The sequence below is a fragment of the Anabrus simplex genome, chromosome 2, assembly GCF_040414725.1.
Source record: "Anabrus simplex isolate iqAnaSimp1 chromosome 2, ASM4041472v1, whole genome shotgun sequence".
In the NCBI taxonomy this organism is placed as follows: Eukaryota; Metazoa; Arthropoda; class Insecta; order Orthoptera; family Tettigoniidae; genus Anabrus; species Anabrus simplex.
Window position 1 is genome coordinate 957,266,709 of NC_090266.1, and position 21,759 is coordinate 957,288,467.

The 21,759-nt window shown below is 37.9% G+C and overlaps 1 protein-coding gene across 1 annotated transcript in view; it reads right to left on the reverse strand.

Moving 5' to 3' along the window:
- LOC136863218 (putative ammonium transporter 1) overlaps nucleotides 1-21,759 on the reverse strand; it is a 270,464-nt gene that overhangs the window by 77,486 nt on the left and 171,219 nt on the right. Inside the window, exon 5 of the mRNA XM_068225881.1 lies at nucleotides 17,200-17,420. Coding sequence (XP_068081982.1) covers nucleotides 17,200-17,420 — 221 coding nt within the window. The remainder of the gene's footprint in view (nucleotides 1-17,199; nucleotides 17,421-21,759) is intronic.

Sequence of the window (21,759 nt, forward strand, 5' to 3'; positions counted from 1 at the left end):
AACATGTACAGGATACTTCAGACGACTGGGATGAAGACACTACATTGAAAGCACAAGGATTTTTGTTCTTCTTACTTAAGTTCAACACTAGATTTCTGCTGGCAGTATTCTCCAAGATTTTTTCATTCTCCGATACTGTGTTCAATATTTTACAAACAAAAAGTCTGGATATTCAGTACTGTGGCAAGAAGGTTGAGGAGTTCTTTTTAAATATCCAGTCTATGAGAGATGAAGATTTTGATAGTTTGTATGGACATGTTGATACTGAAATTGATGTTTGTGGGGGACAGCCATGCTCTAAAAATAGAAGAATTAGTGATGAACCAGAAAAATCAAAATACAAACGTCTATTCAATGAAATTATTGACAATGTACTTGTCCAAAGAGGAGAGCGTTTTAAATGCATAAATAAATTTGTGTTCTTCTTGCTGTTGGATTGTGATTTGTTTGAGAAACACAGAAATAGGTTTCCAGACAGTGATGTTACTGCCCTAGAAAAGACCTATGGGTCATTTTTCAACATTGTTATCTTAAAAATCGAATTAAGTGTGATGTATTCATCTTCTGATTTTAAAGACAAAAGTGTTTCAGACTTAATGCAGTTTATGCATACTAATAAATTGTACATGGGTATGCCAGAAATTTTCAAGCTCATCAAACTTGTAGCAACAATTCCTGCTACTACATCCTCTGCATAACGTTCTTTTTCAACACTAAGACGCATTAATACTTATTGCAGATCGACTCAAGGTCAGGAGAGGCTATCATCATTAGCTATGTTGTCGATTGAACAAGGATTGCTTGCAAAAATTAGATTACAGTCCTCTTTCTATGATGAAGTTATTGATGGTTTTGTAAAGAGAAGCCGCAGAGTAGAGTTTGTTTTCAAGTAGGAAGATCTAATAAATAGTTGTAATTTTTCTGTGTGCACAGTTTGACATTTACTTGTTTAAATTATATAATCACTGACTTGTCATGATTTGTTAATAATTATAAAATGTGTCTGATTGTTATTCTTTTGGCCATTCTTGAAGGTGTGACATGACCAGTTTGATTGCATGTTCATGTAACCGATGATTAAAATGTTCATAACCGGGTGAGTTGGCCATGCGCGTAGAGGCGCACGGCTGTGAGCTTGCATCCGGGAGATAGTAGGTTCGAATCCCACTATCGGCAGCCCTGAAGATGGTTTTCCGTGGTTTCCCATTTTCACTCCAGGCAAATGCTGGGGCTGTACCTTAATTAAGGCCACGGCCGCTTCCTTCCAACTCCTAGGCCTTTCCTATCCCATCGTCGCCATAAGACCTATCTGTGTCGATGCGACGTAAAGCCCATAGCAAAAAAAAAAAAAAGTTCTTGTGATTTAGCGATTATTGGGTTTATAAATTTTATTCATTCAGAACTATGCATGTCCCACCCCACCAACTTTCACGAATGGAAGAGCAAGCCTGACTTTCATGAACAGCATTCGCCCCTGGTACTACGTATACATTATTCCTCCTGTTTGCAATAAACAATGTTTCATCTCTACTCTTATCTACAACCACTGCTTTCTCACCTGCAAATCCTACTTTGAAACCTTTGCTGGTTAACTTACCAACTGATATTAAATTTGCACCTAAGTTTGGTACATACAACACATTCGTAAATGTAATTGTCCATCCTGTTGACATTTTTACTTTCACCTTACCTATACCTTTAATATCCAGCTTTCTGTTATCTCCTATTCCTACATTCCCAGTTACATTTGTTGAAATGTCTATAAACATCTCCTCTGTTGGACACATATAATGGGACGCACTTGAATCGAACAGCCAATCTCTAATTTTCTCATTGCCTACAGAAACTACCACGCTCATTGCATTATCTACTACATGTATAATTTCTGAGCTTACCACTTTTCCACTCGCATTCACTGATTTACTCTCCTGTGATGATTCGTCACTCTTCATTGTTGGACATACTTTTGAATAATGTCCTGACTTACCACAATTGAAGCACTTTTGGGTATTGCGACAATATTTAGATACATGTCCCTGTTTACCACAATTGTAGCAACTATACTGTTTTCCTCGTCCCACGTCTTCTCTCTTGATATCTCGCTTCTGTTGAACAACCATGGCTTGAGCTTCATCCTCCTCACGTTTTCCAGTGTTGTAAGCCTTTCCTTCATTTTGCTAAAGTTTCCTTCTGCTTTCCTCAGTGAGTAATCTCGCCTTCACCTTCGAGATTGTCAGTTTCACCAAATCAGCTTCTAAGGAAGGTATACAAATGGCATATTCCTCTGTAAGATTTCCGATGATCATTCCTGCAACTTGTTAATTTGCGAACTCGTATCCGGCTTTACTCGTTCTCCACCACAGTTGATTTATTTTTGCGAAGTATTCTCGAACACTCATGTCCTTGGGCTTCACAAAATGAGTTAACTGTTTCAGGACCATAGCAATATTCACTAGCCCTCCATCATTGCACAACTCGTCCAGTTTTTCCCATGCCTTTTTTGCTGATTCAATATCTGCAATGTCACTTTCAAATTCTTCTCCCACATACTTGAAAATAACCGCTAACGCGATCACATTGTTTCGCGCTTGTTGTCTCGTTTCTGTCTGAGACAGTTGACAACCTGGAGTATCCTCATACCCTGTTACTGATTCCCATACATCTTTCAACAACAGCTCTTGTTTCACCTTTAATGCCCACGAAAAATAGTTCTCCACTGTAAGCTTGGCTACATTCCAATTCAGTGTTTCTTCACCGGTCCACGAGGTCGCCATTTTTTCCCGTCAATAATGTCACAATTTGCTTTGTCCGTTAATTCTCGTTACTCCATTTGAACTTATATTGTCCGAAATTTACTGCGGCATTTTGGCACTCTGGAGCTCAACCTGTTGAAATATCTTCATTTCTGCTCATTACACCGGTTTAGGAAATCAAGTTATACCATAGAAACACCAGCTTCATTACACACATCCTTCTATTACGAGCTGTTGACTACAACTGACATTCACACACACCAAGCAATTCAAACGTTCGAAGAACAAAAGCAAACCAAGACAAAACACTCGACTCAATTATCTGAGTTACCGACACATAACCTCAATGTTGTTTTTCTTAAAACTAATACAAAATATATATATATATATATACATACATGGCATCTTATTTTTATTTTTTATGAGAAAATAACAACATTCCAACCATACCATTGTTTGCTGTCCATCTCACTACATTGTTTAAGTCCCCCTGCAGTCGCTCACAGTCCTGCAACTCATTTACTACTCCATACAGTATAACATCATCTGCAAATATCCTTACCTGCTATTCCAGATCTTTACTCATGCCATTTAGATATGATTATAAGAAAATAAAAAGGTCCAAAATACCGCACCGCAGGACCTCCCTCTTAATCATTACAGGATCAGACAAACTCTTCACCTACGGTACCGTACTCTAATTCCCTGAGTTCTATTTTCTAGAAATGTAGCCATCCATTCAACTGCTCTCTTGTCTAGTCCAGTTGCCCTTATTTTTGTCAGTAATCTCCCTTGATCCATCCTATCAAAAGCCTTGGATAGGTAAACAGCGATGCAATCTATTTGACCTGAATCTAAAATATCTGCTATATCTTGCTGGAATCCTATACCTTGAGTTTCACTGGAATAACCTTTTCTAAACCTGAACGGCTTTCTATCAATTCAGTTAGTAATTTTGCAAACATGTCTAATATAATAAGAAAGAATGCTTTTCCAGAGTTTACAAACTACCCATGTCAATCTGACTGGCTTGCAATCTTCCATTCTATTTTTGTCACCCTTTTCATTGTACACTGGGGCTACTACTGCAACTCTCCATTCATTTGGAATAGCTCCTTCATGCAAACAGTAATCAAATATGTATTTCAGATATGGAACTATATCCCAACCCATAGCCTTTAATATATTCCCAGAAAACTTATCAACCGCAGCTGCATTGCTACCTATCAACTTTTGTATCTTTCGATAAATATCTTTATTATCATAGGTAAATTTCAGTATTTTGCCATTATTAGTCACCGCCTCTATCAGGACATTCTATTTATATCCAACTACCTTTACATATTGCTGAATGAATACTTCTGCCTCCTGCATGTCTAAGTGTAAGAAGTGCTATTTGTCATTTGTGCTCTGCCTTAGACAGAGTATCATTGCGTACTGAGCAGAATACTAGTTGTGTACTGCCTTGGAGTACTGTGTGTATACTACCGTGGATTGTGGACTGCCGTGGAGTCAGCGTATGGAGGAACTGTTGTGAGTGTATTTGGAACAGCGTTAATGGTCGTTATGGGTGAGGATTATTGTCCTTCTGTTTAGCACTGTCTAGCTCTTGCTGTTTGGTTGTCAATGTTAAGTAGTTCATTGTGTTTGGCTGTGTGCATTGTTGGCGATTTCCTGGAGTCGAACCAAGGGACAGTCGTCATGTGTGTGGTGGTCATCAGTCCTGTGTTCCTACTTCTGCATGCAGCTGTGAGCACGAAGGGACTGAGAGTGCAGATGCGAAAGTGAAAGTAGGATTTTTAGCCTCGTTCAAGTGAGGACTGTCCAGCTGGAATCCTGCAGTGAGAGACTTGTAAATAGGCAGCAATTAGTGAGTGTGGTCATTCATGGTTGAATAAAATTGTGTGTGCATGTGTGTACATTTATTGGGTAATCCTGAAATAAATTAGAGTGATAAAACAGACGGTGTTTACACATAACTGTAGTGAATTGTTTTGCTGTGGCTGTTGGTTTCATGGTGCAGAATAATAGATTGCTGCTGGTCTCTTTAGCATGATAAAAACCTCAAATAGTACTATTCATCTGTTCCTTCTTTCTGTATGTTTATTGCCTGAGAGTGTCTGGCTCCATGGCTAAATGGTTGACTTGCTGGCCTTTGGTCACAGGGGTCCCGGGTTCGATTCCCGGCAGGGTCGTGAATTTTAACCATCATTGGTTAATTTTGCTGGCATGGGGGCTGGGTGTATGTGTTGTCTTCATCATCATTTCATCCTCATCACAACGCACAGGTCACCTACGGGTGTCAAATCAAAGACCTGCACCTGGTGAGTCGAACATGTTCTCGGACACTCCCGGCACTAAAACCCATACACCATTTCATTTACCTGATAGTTGCTTTTTGTACTATATCAATTTGTCTTGTAATAATAATGATAATAATAATAATAATAATAATAATAATAATAATAATAATAATAATAATAATAATAATAATAATAATAATAATAATAATAATAATAATAATAATAATAATAATGGCGTGTGGCCTCCGGAGAAGCCTGATGCAGTCTTTCAAGTTGACACCTGTGCATCTGTGAGGATGGAGCTCCACCTGAAGTGAATTCTAATGCTGAACATGGCACAAATACCCAGCCCTCGAGACAGAGGAATTAATTACTGAAATTTAAAATTCTAGGAATTGAACCCCGTTCTCCGTAAACCAAATGCCAGCATGCTAACCATTTCACCATGGAGCCAGACTATCTTGTAATGAAGCCAAATAATGGGGTAGATTTTAGTGGCTTGTTTAGGTAGGAAAATATTTAAAATTAAGAGGTAAGTTTGACAAGCAGTTAAGGAGAAGAAGTCTGGCAATTCAAAATGCTACCGGCCACAAAGACCTCATAGGGAGCTCCCAGTCAACACAGCGACCACCTGCCGCTACGTGGACTAATTGCTGACTAATGAGATGATCGATAAATTACAATCTGTATCCCGAGGCCACTCACTATGTCAACCGGGAGGAGTTCACTCACCAAGAGAACTCTGAGGCCAACAGCATTTAATTTGAAAGTCCTGCAAGTCCCCTCTTTGCAGGCGCGGCTTTATAATACGATCTTCAGAATAGCAAAATCACCAGAATGAAAGATATGATATACACACGTACAAGTACAACACGGTTAAACCCGGAAATTAAATTAAATAGCAATCCCTTCGTTCAGATCGTGTGTGTTATCGAGTGAAAGATCGATATTTATTCAGTTACTGGTGATCTGGTAACCCTGCCTGGATATGTGAACAACAGCAATTTAGGATGAATGCATAGGAGTACACTTCAGATATATAAAGATTACAGTGACCAAGAATGCCAATTTTTCAACAACCTTGAGCTGAGAAAAAGTTACCTTACAAAATTGATAACACCTTTTCTTCTTGGAGACATGACATTCTGACATTTATAAACATTCCATTGCATATTGTGTTAAGATTTGGATTCGATCAGTTAATGGATTTTTTGGAAACAGTTTCAGAAAATTGAGGCATGGTTGAAACATGTTTAAAAACGGACACTTCCTGCATTCCATCTGCGATAAGAAATATTAAAATATAAAATTTCTAAACCTACATGACCTAACATGAAATATAGTATATATACTGCACCATGACTGTCTACAGCAGTGCTCTTAAATCTTGGTGCTCTGTTTTTTACTACCGCACCGTGCCGAGCATCACATTGTGTAAACTTGAATTGTTATGCCAGAGTAGAACCATGTTCTTTATGCTGTTATGCTATTTGCTGCTGTTCCATTTGTCTTGCCTTGTTGTGCTGATTATAAAACAAATGTTATTGGAAGTGATTAGTAATTAGTTTTATCTGGACTGTTAGAGAGAAGAAGGATTAAAAGGTCTGAAAGATCAACACCGAACCCAATGAGTGGCTAAGTGCTTTGGTCATGTAGCTGTTGAGCTTGCATTTGGGAGATATTGGGTTCGAACCCCATTGTCGGCAACCCTGAAGATGGTTTTCCGTTGTTTCCCTTGTTCATATCAGGCAAGTGCTGGGGCTGTACCTTAATTAAGGACACAGTCGCTTCCTCTCCAATCCTAACCCTTTCCTATCCCATTGCTGCCATAAAGCCTGTCTGTGTCGGTGCGATGAAAAACAAATAGTACCGGTATTAGAAAGACCAGCACTGGCCATTTAACTTCCACAAACCATCTTAATTTTAATATAATTTTTAATGCTGATATGTTTGAAAAACATGGCTAGTTGTGCAGTTGGGATGTCAAAAATACGCTGTTTTGTTTTCTGTGCCAGCAACGATAGAAGAACGAGACTTTTTTCCAGTTAGGTGAGTCAAATATTTCAGTTTTGAACTGTAAAATATTTGTCAACTCAAAAGGCATCGTAGCTGGACTACCACTTAGCATATTAGTAATATATGTGTGCGTTTTTGTGAAAATGAGAAGTCCGTTGTGTAATTACTGTGATTGTAATTATGTAGCCCCCATACATGCCATGTCACCGGCAGCCACTGATTCTACTTATAGGCTAAACTAAATACAGTGGGACATCGATTATCTGAACCAATTAGGACCGGATATAGCCCGGATAATCAAATTTCCGGATAACCTGAACATCAAAGATTGCACACCCTTTTAGGTTCCGAAGATGATTTCACCAAGAGATCGAATTATTTAATATAATGTGTAGAGTTAGCTTAACTTTATTTTCTGAAACACACTAATCTGTGATTTTTCGCTGTCAACATGTAGCTCTGAGTTTCCTAGCTGCAAGGTCCCTAATTTCCTTCAGTAGAAGACGTTGCATTGAGCAGCATTCAGATTGACTTTCAAACCACATCACTGAGGTTTTCTTGACAGCAAACTCTTCTGCATGTGTTGTACCCTTATTTTCTTTGTCATCTCCATCTTCGTCCATTTCATTTTCCGAGGCAGCAGACGTTCCCCAAACACATTTTATGATTTCTTCTTCACATAAAATTTGAAAACTAGGATCTGCATCACTTTCCAGACTCTGATTTTGCATCTTGTTCATCACACTCTTCAAATCCGGAGACTGATTGGACCAACCTTGTAAATTCATTACCGGCAACCTGCTGCTCTTCAGAGTAATTGTTTGTAAGTTCTACTGGCCACAGTCTACTCCAAGTTCTTTTGAAATTGTTTTCCTTAATCAGTGTCTATGATTCTGCTAAAATATAGCAGCTGTCTTTAAGACTGAGCTTCTTAGATAAAGAAACAACAACACACTCTTGGTCGTTGCCTGCAAGTAGAAAATGGTGGGGAACTTCTTCTTATACATTCTCTTCAGTGTTTCAGTGGCCCTTTGATCCACTGGTTGAATCAGAGCAGTTATGTTTGGTGGATAGTACATAATCTTAAAGTCACTGTCAATAGTATTCAGAACTTCAACTGGTGGATGGCATGGTACATTGTCGAGCAGCATAAGGACTTCACCCCTTTTACCTTGCCATTCAAAGTACCTTTCAACACTGGGTAGAAAATCTTCTGCATACCATTCGCAACAAAGCTGTGAATTCATCCATTCATTATCCTTTTTTGCCCTTTGTACACAGTAGGAATGCAAGTAACATATTTAAAGTATCGAGGCTTCTCGGATTTTAAAATCATCAGTGTCCCAATCCCACTAATATTCGCATAAACTATGACCGTAATTCTTTCTTAACTAACTTTAAATCCCGGAACTGCAAATTACCTTTTGGAAGCAAGTGATATGTGCAGTAGTGATTTCCAATTCAATTCTGTCTCATCTGTATTATAAGCATCATATCTTGAATATCCTTCATTTTCCAAAATATCGAGCCATTTCTGTTTCACTTTTACTTGTAGCTGTATCATCACTAGAGAAGGTTCTCCCTGAATCTGTAATGCCCTTATACCATGCCATGATTTGAAATATTTTAACCAGCTATTACTGGCTGTGAAATCTGAAAACCTACCCAATGTATTATTAAGTTCTAATGCCTTTTTGCATAGCAGTGGACCTGATAGCGGTTCGTCTTTCAAATGCCTTTGCACAAATCATATGTAAACTGCCTGATCAAGAATATGTGTCAGTACATATATCACACCCTCGCACTATATTCAGAAATAAGAGATATAATTATTATCATTATTTGTTTTGTACAAGCGAATTAGAAAACAGTGCTATTTATAATTCGGAATGTTGTGTGAGTCATGCGGACAGCCCAGAGTCTGATGAGGTGGTCTTGTTATTGTCGTGGGAATTCGAAGAGTTTCGGGGCGTGGTCTTGGTATGGCAAGAGGATCTTCCATTTGTGGTTGGATGGTCAGGATCAATCTAGACGTACCATGTGAGAGTAGGTGGAAGCTAAGGTCTATTTAGGCATGTGAGAAAATGGCAGAGAGGGCTTAACTTAAAACTTTGAGAGGAGATGTAACTTTTGTGGAATGTTGTTGATGTGAAATTTTGTGAAATGTGATGTGTGGTACTGACCTACAAACTGTGGAGTGCTTAGGCACTTGGTGTTTTATCACTTGTGGTGGCTTGGTGTCTTATATGTTTATGAGAGCTATGGAATGCTGTATTTCAGACTTTCCACAATTTATGTTCTGGAACAACAAGCGTGTGTTGCTCGAATGAATGTATCTTTAAACAAAGTGTTAGAATTGGTGAACACAGTATTATAAAGGTATAGAATCTGTGTGATATAACAAGCGCCAATTATGAGTATATGCAAGTTGTGTTGATACACAGAGACAGTGAAAGGGATTTATCTACATACATGCATCATCATCATCATCATCATCTTCATTTCCTGCTTCCAGCTTCCCGGGTCGGGTTGTGAATCAAGGACCTCCATCACTTCCTGCCTCTCCACCACTCTTCTCCTATTTTAAGTACGGTACATCTTTTGGTTTTCCTCCCCTCTTCTCTGTGCACTCCTACACTGAAACTGTTCACCTCTTTTGGGGTCTTCCTTGTGGTCTATTTCCTGTTAACTTCTCTGAAAAAAGCTTTTTTTGGCACTTTCTCTTCTTCCATTCTCATCATATGCCCATACCACTTTAGCTTTGTTGTTTCTATCCTGTCTTGAAGTTTCAAGATTCCTGTCCTTTTCCTTACCTCTTCATTTCTAATTCTATTCTTTCTGGTCTTGCCCTCCACACCTCTTAAGAATTTCATCTCCGCTGCCTGTATTCTACTCTACTCTCATTTTGTTGTAGTCCACGATCCAGCTGCATAGGTTAGTATGGGTTCATAATAGGTTAAATATAATACTTTCTTACATTTCTTCGAGATATCTTGTTTCCTCAAAATACCCCTTATACTCTGGTAGAAGCTGTTTGCTTGTTGTATTTTTTTCCCAATTTCCTCAGTTATCCTTCCATTTTCTGTGATCACATTTCCCAAGTACTGGAAACTTTTAACCACATCCAAAATTTTACCATTCAGTTTTATCTTTCCTCTTCCTTCCTTCCTTCCTTCCTTCCCCTTGCCATCACTATTGTTTTACTTTTCTTTGTGCTTACATTCATCTCAAATTTTTCTATCTCTTGATTCCATACTTCTACTTTTTTTTTTTTTTGCACTTCCGTTTCATCCTCACCCCATATCACTATATCATCTGTAAACAACATGGATTTTGTTGGCTGTCTTCCCAATCTCTGTTTAATGTTCTTATGAATTTCATCCATGACTACAATGAATAGTATGGGGGATAGTACACTTCCCTGTCAGAGACCAATTTCAACTGTAAACCATTTTGTTTTTCCTACAGTTATTTAACCTATTATGAGTTTTTCACACTACTAACACAATTTCTGTACATAGCTTTTATAATTTCCACTTCCACTCTGTTAACTTGTTTTTTCCTTAATGTGCCCCATACCAACTGTCTGGGCACAATGTCATAAGCTTTCTCAATGTCAATAAATGTCATCACTATATCTTTTCCAAACTTCCATCTTTTCTCTATCATATCTATATACATGTACATGTACGGACTGACTGCATATGGTAGCTTACATATACATTTATGTAAGTAAAATTTACGATTCCACCTATTCAATACAATATACTTTTGCAATGCAGTTTTTACATTACAGTTTAATATTTATTTGGTACCAGTTTCAAGCCTGTTCGGGGTCATCATCAGCCATAAACATTCAATTATACAATTCAGTCGAAAGGTCCTAAAACAATACATTTTTAACATGACATTTTAATTAAAATAGACAAATATGACTGTCAAGCTTAAAAGTTAGATGATGATGAGACACAAAGATGACAAAAGTGTATATATGAGCTCATGTATTATGGCAAACTTAATGCCGTTATAGAGTGGCTGTAGTTGACTCCAGATACTAAAGATACACAATTAAATATTTTAGTATCTGGAATCTAAAATCATGGGATTTCTGGGGACAAATGCTTAAATCTGGGTCATTTCAGGGACAGATTTCCTCCGGGGACAGAGAGAGCGAAATTTGGGGACTGTCCCTGGAAGACGGGGATGCCTGATAACTTGATACTGAATTAGCCTCACTGAACCCCACCCCTACCATTATTACTGTATCAGTACCTGTCAACCGCCAGTGAGTCAACCACAAGGGAACCTAATACCATATTTACTTACATATCAGACTCCCTAACTTTTATATTTACAAAGAGTACAAAAGAAGAGATACCTTGCATACTGGAGCCCTGCATTTCTTGTAGTCAAGTGTTGATCCCTCAGTCCAAAAGCTGGCTGGATGCCCAACAGCTCAGCCATCAGCCTGTCATAGGTTTACTGAAGAGATATACTAGGAAATGAGGAGTGAAGTACAGTAGTTCCAGTTGCTTTCCTCACTGAACCAGGCAGTGTTGTTACAAATTAGTCCACCAAGCAAACTGAAATGTTCATATCAACCGACCATATGATTCGCAGCATTCGTGATAGGAAATGGCTGCATTATGAAATGGTGTAATTAGCACGGCTCTTACCCCAGTCAATTTTATATTGCCAAAGCCAAAGATCATTCTGAGATGGACAGCTCGATGAAAGTAGCAAATCTGATCTAGCCCATACTAGAAATCTGGGCAGCATATTTTATACCTGGTAAAAACCAATCCTGTTGGGTAACAGTATAATAAGCTCTTCAAATCCCTTAGGCTGCATTCCTACATCAGTGAATTTATAGTCTCCTTTAGCGTAGTCTTTGTCATTACGAGATAATAGAGAGAGAAGCAGTGAAAAGTTACCGGACATTTAGCTGCTGCTGCCACTCAGGTTGACTGGGGGAAAAGCTTGCTTTGTCCATGAGTGGCAGGGATAGAGTGCGCTGTCAGGCAGCCCAGCGAACATGGTTAGTGGTAAGCATACGGTGTGAATGTTTTATTTACGAGTGGAGTTCTTGTGGAGCGCACGTTATTGGTTGCATTCCTACACTTGTTGTAGAACATTATGTGTTTTAGGTATCAGTACAGTGACGCATAATATTGGTGAATGGAACAGGTGTTCAATGAGCGAATGTTCTTGACTGGGGACAGATCGGGGGTATGGAGCAGGCCAAGACAACATGTCGACACTCAGTAGAGTACGTTGGGTAACAACAGCGGGATGGAGGCATGCATTATCCTGCTGGGAAACAGCCCCGGTAATGCTATTCATGAAAGGCAATGCAATAGGTCGAATCACCAAACAAATGTACATATCTGCAGTCAGTGTACATGGGATAATCACGAGAGTGCTCCTGCTCTCACAGGAAATTGCTCCCCAGACCAGAACTTCCGGTGTAGGTCCAGTGTGTCGACGCCACAGACAGATGGAATGCAGGCACTCACCTGGCATCCTTCTAACCATCACACGGCCATCACTGCCACCAAGGCAGAACCGGTTCTCATCGGAGAACACAATGGACCTCCACCCCATCTGCCAATGAGCTCTCGCTTGACACCACTGAAATCGCAGACGGCGATGTTTTGGGGTAAGTTGAATGCACGCCGCAGGGCGTCTGGCTTGGAGCTATCCTTCAAGTAACCAATTTCAAACAGTTTGTTACCTCACTGTGGTGCCAACTGCTGTTCGAATTGCTGCTGCAGATGCAGTCAACTGCGCCACATCCATACGTCAAATACGGCGCTCCTCTTTCTCGGTGGTGCCATGAGACATCCAGAACCCGGTCTTCTTGCAAGCGTACCTTCTCGTGACCACTGCTGCCAGCAGGCATGCACACTGGAGGCATTCCTGCCAAGTTGTTTTGCAATAGCGCAGATGGAAAATCCACCTTCACGAAGCCCTATTATACGGCCTCGTTCAAACACAGTGAGCCGCTGATACTGGCCTCTTCATCTTTGTAAAGACATTTTGGGCCCACTCATAGTCACTCCATCCAATATCACAGGAATCTAACGCTCTCGCACAGTACAGCCCGTATTTAAAGCAAACCTGATGTGCAATGTCATGGGGCCACTACTAGCGCCACGCTGATGTGATTTGCAGGAAATTTGAATCAACGTCATCTCTCAGATGTATAAACACACCTACCAACGTTTGTTAATCTATCACAACCCCTTCTTGGTGTTTGAATATTTTTTCACCAGTGTATTTGATATCCTATGTAGGCTACTATGTACATGAAGTAGTAGGCGTACATCCTAGCATTATAAGTAATTATGGATTTATATACCCAGAAATTTTTTTAGTGTATCAACTCTGTTCATCTACTGTTTTGAAGTATAACTATTACTAGAATTTGTTTTGTTTCATCTTTTATTTTATCTAAATGCTCAATGAATGGAGAGTTGCTATAGTAGCCGGTGTGTATAAAGGAAAGGGTGATAGACATAAAGCTGAAAATTACAGACCAATCAGTTTGACATGCATTGCATGTAAGCTTTGGGAAAGCTTTCTTTTTGATTATATTAGACATGTTTGCAAAATTAATAACTGATTCGATAGAAGGCAGTTCGGGTTTAGGAAAGGTTATTCCACTGAAGCTCAACTTGTAGGATTCCAGAAAGATATTGCAGATATTCTAGATTCAGGAGGTCAAATTGATTGTATCGTGATTGACCTATCTAAGGCATTTGATAGGGTAGATCATGGGAGACTACTGGCACAAAATGAGTGGAATTGGACTAGACAAAAGAGTGACTGAATGGGTGGCTACGTCTCTAGAAAATAGAACTCAGAGAATTAGAGTAGGCATATCTTTATCTGACCCTGTAATAATTAAGAGGGGAATTACTCAAGGCAGTATTATTGGACCTTTATGATTTCTTATATATATATATATATATACAGTGGTGGTCAAAATAATAGAGCCACCTGGCAAAGGTTTAGAATAAAGTGCAAATTTATTACTAGACATGTTTGTACTATGACGGAAACAAAATTTTACGTTGTACAGGAACCATTACAACAGAGTCACATTGTACCACAGTCAGTTATATAGATAACACAACTGAAACTAATCAATAATATTCAAAATAATACCAGACCACAGGGTCAAAAAAAATAGAGCCAATTGACACAAATATTTTGTACTTGATCTAAGTCTTATGAAATTTACAGGAACAGTCGTTTTTGCATAGGAGTGCATTAGTACTTCATGGTGTAACCCTTATTTTTGAGGATTTCCCTGCACCTCTTACCCATAGAGTCGACTAAACGCCTGCATTCGTTGCTGCTGATCGCATACAAGGCTCTCTGGATTTCTTCCCAAAGTTTATCTAAAGACGTAGCTTTTGAGCGGTCAATTCTCTTGTCTACGATCTCCCATAAGTTCTCGATGGATGATGCGTCAGGGGATTGAGGTGGCCACTCTAATACTTCGATATGGTGATATTGAAAAAGCTGCCTTATGATCCTTGCAGTATGCTTTGGATCGTTATCGTGCTGAAATTTCCATTTCAGCGGCATTTCCTCTTCAGCGTAAGGCAGCATCACATTTGCTAAGATGTCGTTGTACATTTCTGCGTTCATTATGCCATTGATACGGTGTATTGGACCAAGGCCATACCATGAAAAACATCCCCATACCATAACACTTCCACCACCGTATTTCACAGTTTTTAAAGTGTACTTGGGATTAAATTCCTGGTTTGGTGGGCGGTGCACATAGACTTTTCCGTCTGAGGCAAACCTATTATACTTGGATTCATTGGACCAAAGGATGTTCCTCCATCAAATATTGGGTTTGTGTTCATTTCTCCGGGCGAAGGCCAACCTTTTCCGAACATTAGCTTTTGAAACATGTGGCTCCTGTCTCGCAATGCGCCCATTCAATTTTGCGGATCTCAGTCGTCTTTGAATCGTTGAAGTTGATGGTTGAACATAATTTTTGTCGCTAAACAAAATGGCTTTCAGTCGTGGTGGTGACAAAAATGGGTTTCTTTACTTCCCTAGTGATGTGTCTGTCTACGCGAGGAGTAGTTACACGAGGTCGCCCCCTGTTCCCCACCTGCGGCTTTGTTTGTTTTGCCAGTCTAATGGTGTTCTGGACTCGTTTTCGCGAAACGTGTAAATCTTTGGCTATTTGATTCATGGATATCCCACTTTTGAACATCCGGAACATTACTATACGACCATCATCACTTGTATGCTCTGCTCTGCCCATCTAGAAGAATGTAAACAAAACCAAACGTCAGTTTACATACAAAATAATATTGAGTGGAGGTTTGTTGACAAATAATATCACTAGCCCCCAAAACAACTGCAAAAAATCAATTTGAACGGGACTTCTGTAAAACGGCTCTATTATTTTGACCCATAAGATTCTTACCTTTATGCCTCTTTTTGAACGTCTAGCTCAAACGCTTCCTTTCGCACGACTACAGACAGCAGCAATGTCTTCCCTGGTATTGTCTAAAAGGGACTGACAACACGGCACTCGTGGAGATTTTGCGAACTAATAGATATCCTAGTTCTTAATCTCGTCAATAGAGGTGGCTCTATTATTTTGACCGCCACTGTATATCAATGATATGTGTAAAGAAGTGGAATCAGAGATAAGGCTTTTTGCAGATGACATTATTCTGTACAGAGTAATACATAAGTACAAGATTGTGAGCAACTGCAAAATGACCTCGATAATGTTGTGAGATGGACAGTAGGCAATGCTATGATGATAAATGGGTTTAAAAGTCACGTTGTGAGTTTCACAAATAAGGAAAGGCCTCTCAGTTTTAATTACTGTGTTGATGGGGTGAAAGCTCCTTTCGGAGACCATTGTAAGTACCTAGGTGTTAATATATAAGGAAAGATCTTCATTAGGGTAATCTCATAAATGTGATTGTAAATAAAGGGTACAGATCTCTGCACATGGTTATGAGGGTGTTTAGGGGTTGTAGTAAGGATGTGAAGGAGAGGGCATTTAAGTCTCTGGTAAGACCACAACTAGAGTATGGTTCCTGTGTATGGGACCCTCAACAGGATTACTTGATTCAAGAACTGGAAAATATCCAAAGAAAAGCAGCTCAATTTGTTCTGGGCGATTTCTGACAAAAGAGAAGCGTTACATAAATGTTGCAAAATTTGTGCTGGGAAGACTTGGGAGAAAGGAAATGAGCTGCTCGACTAAGTAGTATGTGATATAGATGTTGATTCCCATAGGGAACCTGAAATATTTGTCTGAATGAGTACATTTATAATACCAATATAAGTGGTCCGTAACAATTAAGAGGGGAATTACTCAAGGCAGTATTATTGGACCTTTATGTTTTCTTATATATATATATATCAATGATATGAGTAAAATAGCGGAATCAGAGATAACACTTTTTGCAGATGACATTATTCTGTACATAGTAATACATAAGTCACAAGATTGTGAGCAACTGCAAAATGACCAAAACAGACCATTTATATTGGTATTCTAAGTGGTATGTTCGAGCTGTCAGTGGAGAGATGGCGTGGAATGACATCAGAAGATGGTTAAGTTTGAGTGGTGTCTTTAAAAGTAGGGAAGATCACAATATGAAGATAAAGCTGAAATTCAAGAGGACAAATTGGGGCAAATATTCATTTATAGGAAGGGGAGTTAGGGATTGGAATAATCTACCAAGGTAGATGATCAGTAAATTTCCAATTTCTTTGCAATCATCAATGAAAAGGCTAGGAAAACAACAGATAAGGAATCTGCCACCTGGGCAACTTCCCTAAATGCAGATCAGTAGTGACTGATTTTTAAAAAATAAACAAATGAAATAGAATGCATGCCAGGACACATAAAGCACTCTTCAAAACAAATTAAATTTGCCTATCATCATTGTAAGTACCCTTGGCACCAGGAAGGGCAAGAGTTCGTAAAACTTGACCTAATCTTTATGGAGTGGCTACCGCATGTAATTGAAAAGAGCCCAGGGAAATTTTTTTTAAAAAGAAATAATAATATAATTGGAAATACCCTTGCGTACAAACATGGAAGACATGTAATTTTAAACTGTACATACTGCTGTGGAATGGCCTGCCAATTCTAACTGTTCCTCCATCTGAGAAGGATTCCTGCTCTTGAAGCGTCCTATCCTGGGTCCCAGTATAACTGCTCCCACCAATGAGCAGGTCCCAGCAAGAAGATGTACGGCTCCGCTACCAGCAAAGTCTCTGTAACCTAGTTGCAGCAACCAACCCTGTTCATCCCACACCCAGTGGCTCACTATTGGGTACATGAATCCTGAAAAGATAATTGACAATAATTATAAATTACTATTTGAATAAATAATAATAATAATAATAATAATAATAATAATAATAATAATAATAATAATAATAATAATAATAATAATAATAATAATAATAATAATAATAATAATAATAATAATAATATGATATAATATAATATAATATAATATAATATAATATAATATAATATAATATAATATAATATAATATAATATATTATTATTATTATTATTATTATTATTATTATTATTATTATTATTATTATTATTATTATTATTATTATTATTATTATTATTATTATTTGGTTTTATATGTCCCACTAACTACATTTAAGGGTTTCGGAGATGCTTGTACTACAGGAGTTCTTGTATGTACCAGTGAACTGACTGATACGTGGCTGAAGTATTTGAGCACCTTCAAATCATCGGACTGAACCAGTATCGAACCTGTCAACTTCAGCTCCGAAGCCCAGTGTTCTACTCTCTAAGCTTCTCAGCATGGCAAACAATAATGACTAAGCTTTATTCAGGTAGTGGACCCCTGGGTAGTTTGGCCTGATGATAGATGATAGAAAAAAATACATCTTAAGCAGCACGCTGGAGATAAGAACTTTAAATATGCCAAACAGAAACAAAAGTTACATATTCTGTAAAAATATTAGTTAACCAGGAAAAAAATTTTGGAAATAGAATTTTTGATCGAAGATATGCACACGACTAAATATTTATGTGATGGCATGTGTATGTTTGCCATATGAAGGTGTTTACTGCACACAATTAAAGATTTATGTGATGCCACAGGTATGTTTGCCATAGGAAGGTGTTTTCACACATGATTAAAGATTTATGTTAGGGCACATAAATACATTTGCCATAAGAAGGTGTTTCAGTCACTCATCGCATTCCAAATATATGAACAGTGGGCACTAGACAGAGAAGTTTAGACTACTGTATAAGGTGTGGAATACGTGATACTTGCTAGGCATGATTTGGGAATGCCATGCTTGCCACGCAGATATATAGTTTTACATATCAGTACACTAGTGTTCATTTAAATCTCGGGCCAGGAATAGTCATTCAGGCAAGGAAATCAGTACAGCCCTCAGAACACCCAGTACCAGTTTACACTCTTTCTCTCATTCATGTGGAAGCATAACTCATGACAAACCTGAAGAGAGGGGAGATGGAGAGAGCGAATGACGGGAGATGTAACATGTACCAAACATCCACACAGGGAAAGGTACTTGCTTTCCCGCCTGCCCACACACCCCCCTGTCTCAACCTTGAATATACACTAGGGAGGGAAATGAAGGGAGGAACCACACAGCTTGTATGTCAATTCATTGAAGGTCAAATTCTCCCATTTCTTTGTAATTCTTTTGTACGAAAGCTGGCAGAAATGTTAGCGGTCTCGACCATGACTTTATTACATATAATTTTAAAAAAATATTTGTTTAATGTCAACCTAGTCAATACTTACAATTACCACTATTGTGGTTAAATGATCATAAATAATTGAAAAATCGTGAACATGTTTCGCCCTTCTTAACGGGCATCATCAGCACTATGAACAACTTTAAAAATAATAGTTACATTTAAGACTGTCTTACAATAATCAATCATATAAGATTGGAATAAAATGTGACATTAAAAGTTGTTTTTGATACCATTATTAAAAAGTTATAAGTAAATCTTATAAACAACAAGTTAAAACAATTGTAGGTCAATCTCTTAATCTAGTCTAAAAAATATATATGTTAATGTTGGTAGGAAGATTGTCAAAAGGCATTTGTCTGAAATTGAAATGAATCCATTTTCTTTAACATTTGGTGAAGGTCCATATTAAACTGTATTCATCAGCAAGTAGAAATTCGAAGAACAAAATATATACAAAACAAGAGAGATTAATGACTTGTAACATGACGTTATTGTCAAACGGCATCGTGCCTGACCTTTGTAAGAAAGAATGGCCCTTATTTTCATCAATATAGGACCTATTAAATTACTCTACATTAATAACTTTACAAGCACTGTCAAATGGAGAAGTGATATATTTTGCAGTAAAATATGCACGGATATTAAATTTGGATGTAAGAAATTAAGATGAAGGAAGGTAACCTTCACTAAGAACTTAGTAAGGCGGTTTGTGTTTCATTTAAAGACATACTATTTTAGTGAAATATCACGCTTTGTCTTAATATAATTACGGAAAATGGGAGAGATATTAAATAGGATAAAATGGCATGTAAAAATAAAAGACAGAGACAATGCTTACAATTAAAAGACCATGTAAATTAAGAATATTATTCACAATTTAAAAAAAAATGATAGATGAGTTGTAATAAATAAAAATAAGATATTCTCATAATATCGTAGTAAAATGTCTTAAAGAAACAAAACAGTGCATTTTCTAAATAAATAAAATGAAGCTTCTTGCATATGAAAATAATTGTATTTGTATAAAATGAAGAATAGTGGATAATCTTAAACAGTGCACTAGTTTTTCACAAAACTAATAATTTTCTAGCCATTTAAATGATTGGAGGAATCTAATTACACAAAACCAGAAACTGAATGGATCTTTATTACTTTGTTAATGGGAAAGGATTTTAATTTCTGGCTTCTAAAAGAGCTTTCTTTCCCTCTAGTTGCCTTCTCAAGTTGCTCCAATTTTCTGCGAGTTTTAAGGCCCTCCGTGCCCTCTTCCTGGTATCTTTTTATCTAAAATCAAATTGTGTGTTCTGGTAAGACGGTAGAGTAAAAGCACTGAAAACTTACAACATTCACAGACTACTGAAGCATTTTACCGTCTGCATGCAACTCCATGGTTTTAGAAGTTTGGAAACACTGAATTACATGAGATATCCGTATTCATGCGAGCCTGATCATGATCAATATTCGAATGGGTCGAGGTGCTGTGTGCTATTCTATATTACCGAAAGTACATTACAGTTCCATAAGTTATTCACAGGAGGAAATGTGCTATGTAGGTCAATCTTTTCCTTTCTTTTCTTTTCTTTTCTTTTCTTTTCTTTTCTTTTCTTTTCACAAACTGCCATGTAGTAGAAAAATAATCCTTCTTATCTTCTTATTATGACCATTTTTCTAGCTTTTTAAAGTCATTGAATTTTAAATTGCTGCTAAGTTTATTTCCCATAGGCTGTATTATTATTATGATTTATAATAATAATAATAATAATAATAATAATAATAATAATAATAATAATAATAATAATAATAATAATAATAATAATTTATCCACAATAACCAAAGTAAAAATAATGTGGCATTAATTAATTATGATCATGAAAGACGCAAGGGTGTTTTCGAATCTGTTCCTATGTAGTTATCGTCAACACTAATCAAATACTCAAATGCCATACGTATTGGGGTGGGATTACATCGTGCACATTCCTTCACAATTAAACTACAGTTAATTGTTTTCCTTGATTAGGAGGAGCCAGTATAACCAGAATGTTTAACCATAGAAACATCTTAATCAGTTCCAGAGAAAATGGTGTTAGGAGTGACCTCTGAGTGAGTAACACCGCAAGCCATATCTCCTGGAATACGAAGACATGTGTCGTTACCTCATTTACTTACCCTTTGGTAAAAATCTACACCCAGACGTTACCCGTTTTCCTTTTCACAGGGAATTGTTGTGATCATGAGTGTATACTTGAAATCTTTAGTATCTCATGGCCAGAAATATTCATTTCAGGCAAGAAATCAGTACAGTCCTCAGAACCACCCTGTACCTGCTTACACACTCTCTCTCTCTCATTGGTCACATCCATATGATGCGTTAACATACACACACAACTAAACTAGCATGTATTGTGTTTGGTGACAAAAAGCATTTTTCCTTGCGTGTAGACAACCACTTCGACGGGGTTTGAAAGAACAGAAGTACGAGGATATCTAGCATGAATGAAACATACGCGGAGGAGAGGTACTTGCTTCCCCACCTCCCCACACGCCCCACTTGCTCGACAATGAAGGGAGAGGGGCAGGATGGTATGGCACCACCACTTGCACATATGTAAAACCTGCCACAGTGAGAGCACAAGACTGATGTACACATTCATGCAATGCTGGAAGTTTGAAGCGTAGAACCTGGCAAATGTAAAATGGAGAAGATCAGAATTTAATTAATAATTTAGATACCAAGTAATTAAAGGGTAACATGGGTCCCAGTTCTAGATTCTGGGTGTTCATGTGCACATGTGCTCTTGTACATGAGCCGCCACTGTCTCAACACCATCGCTTTCATTTGCAGTAGTGTCAGCAAAGATCAATGTTGTTTTCTTTGAACTAGCATGTATTGTGTTT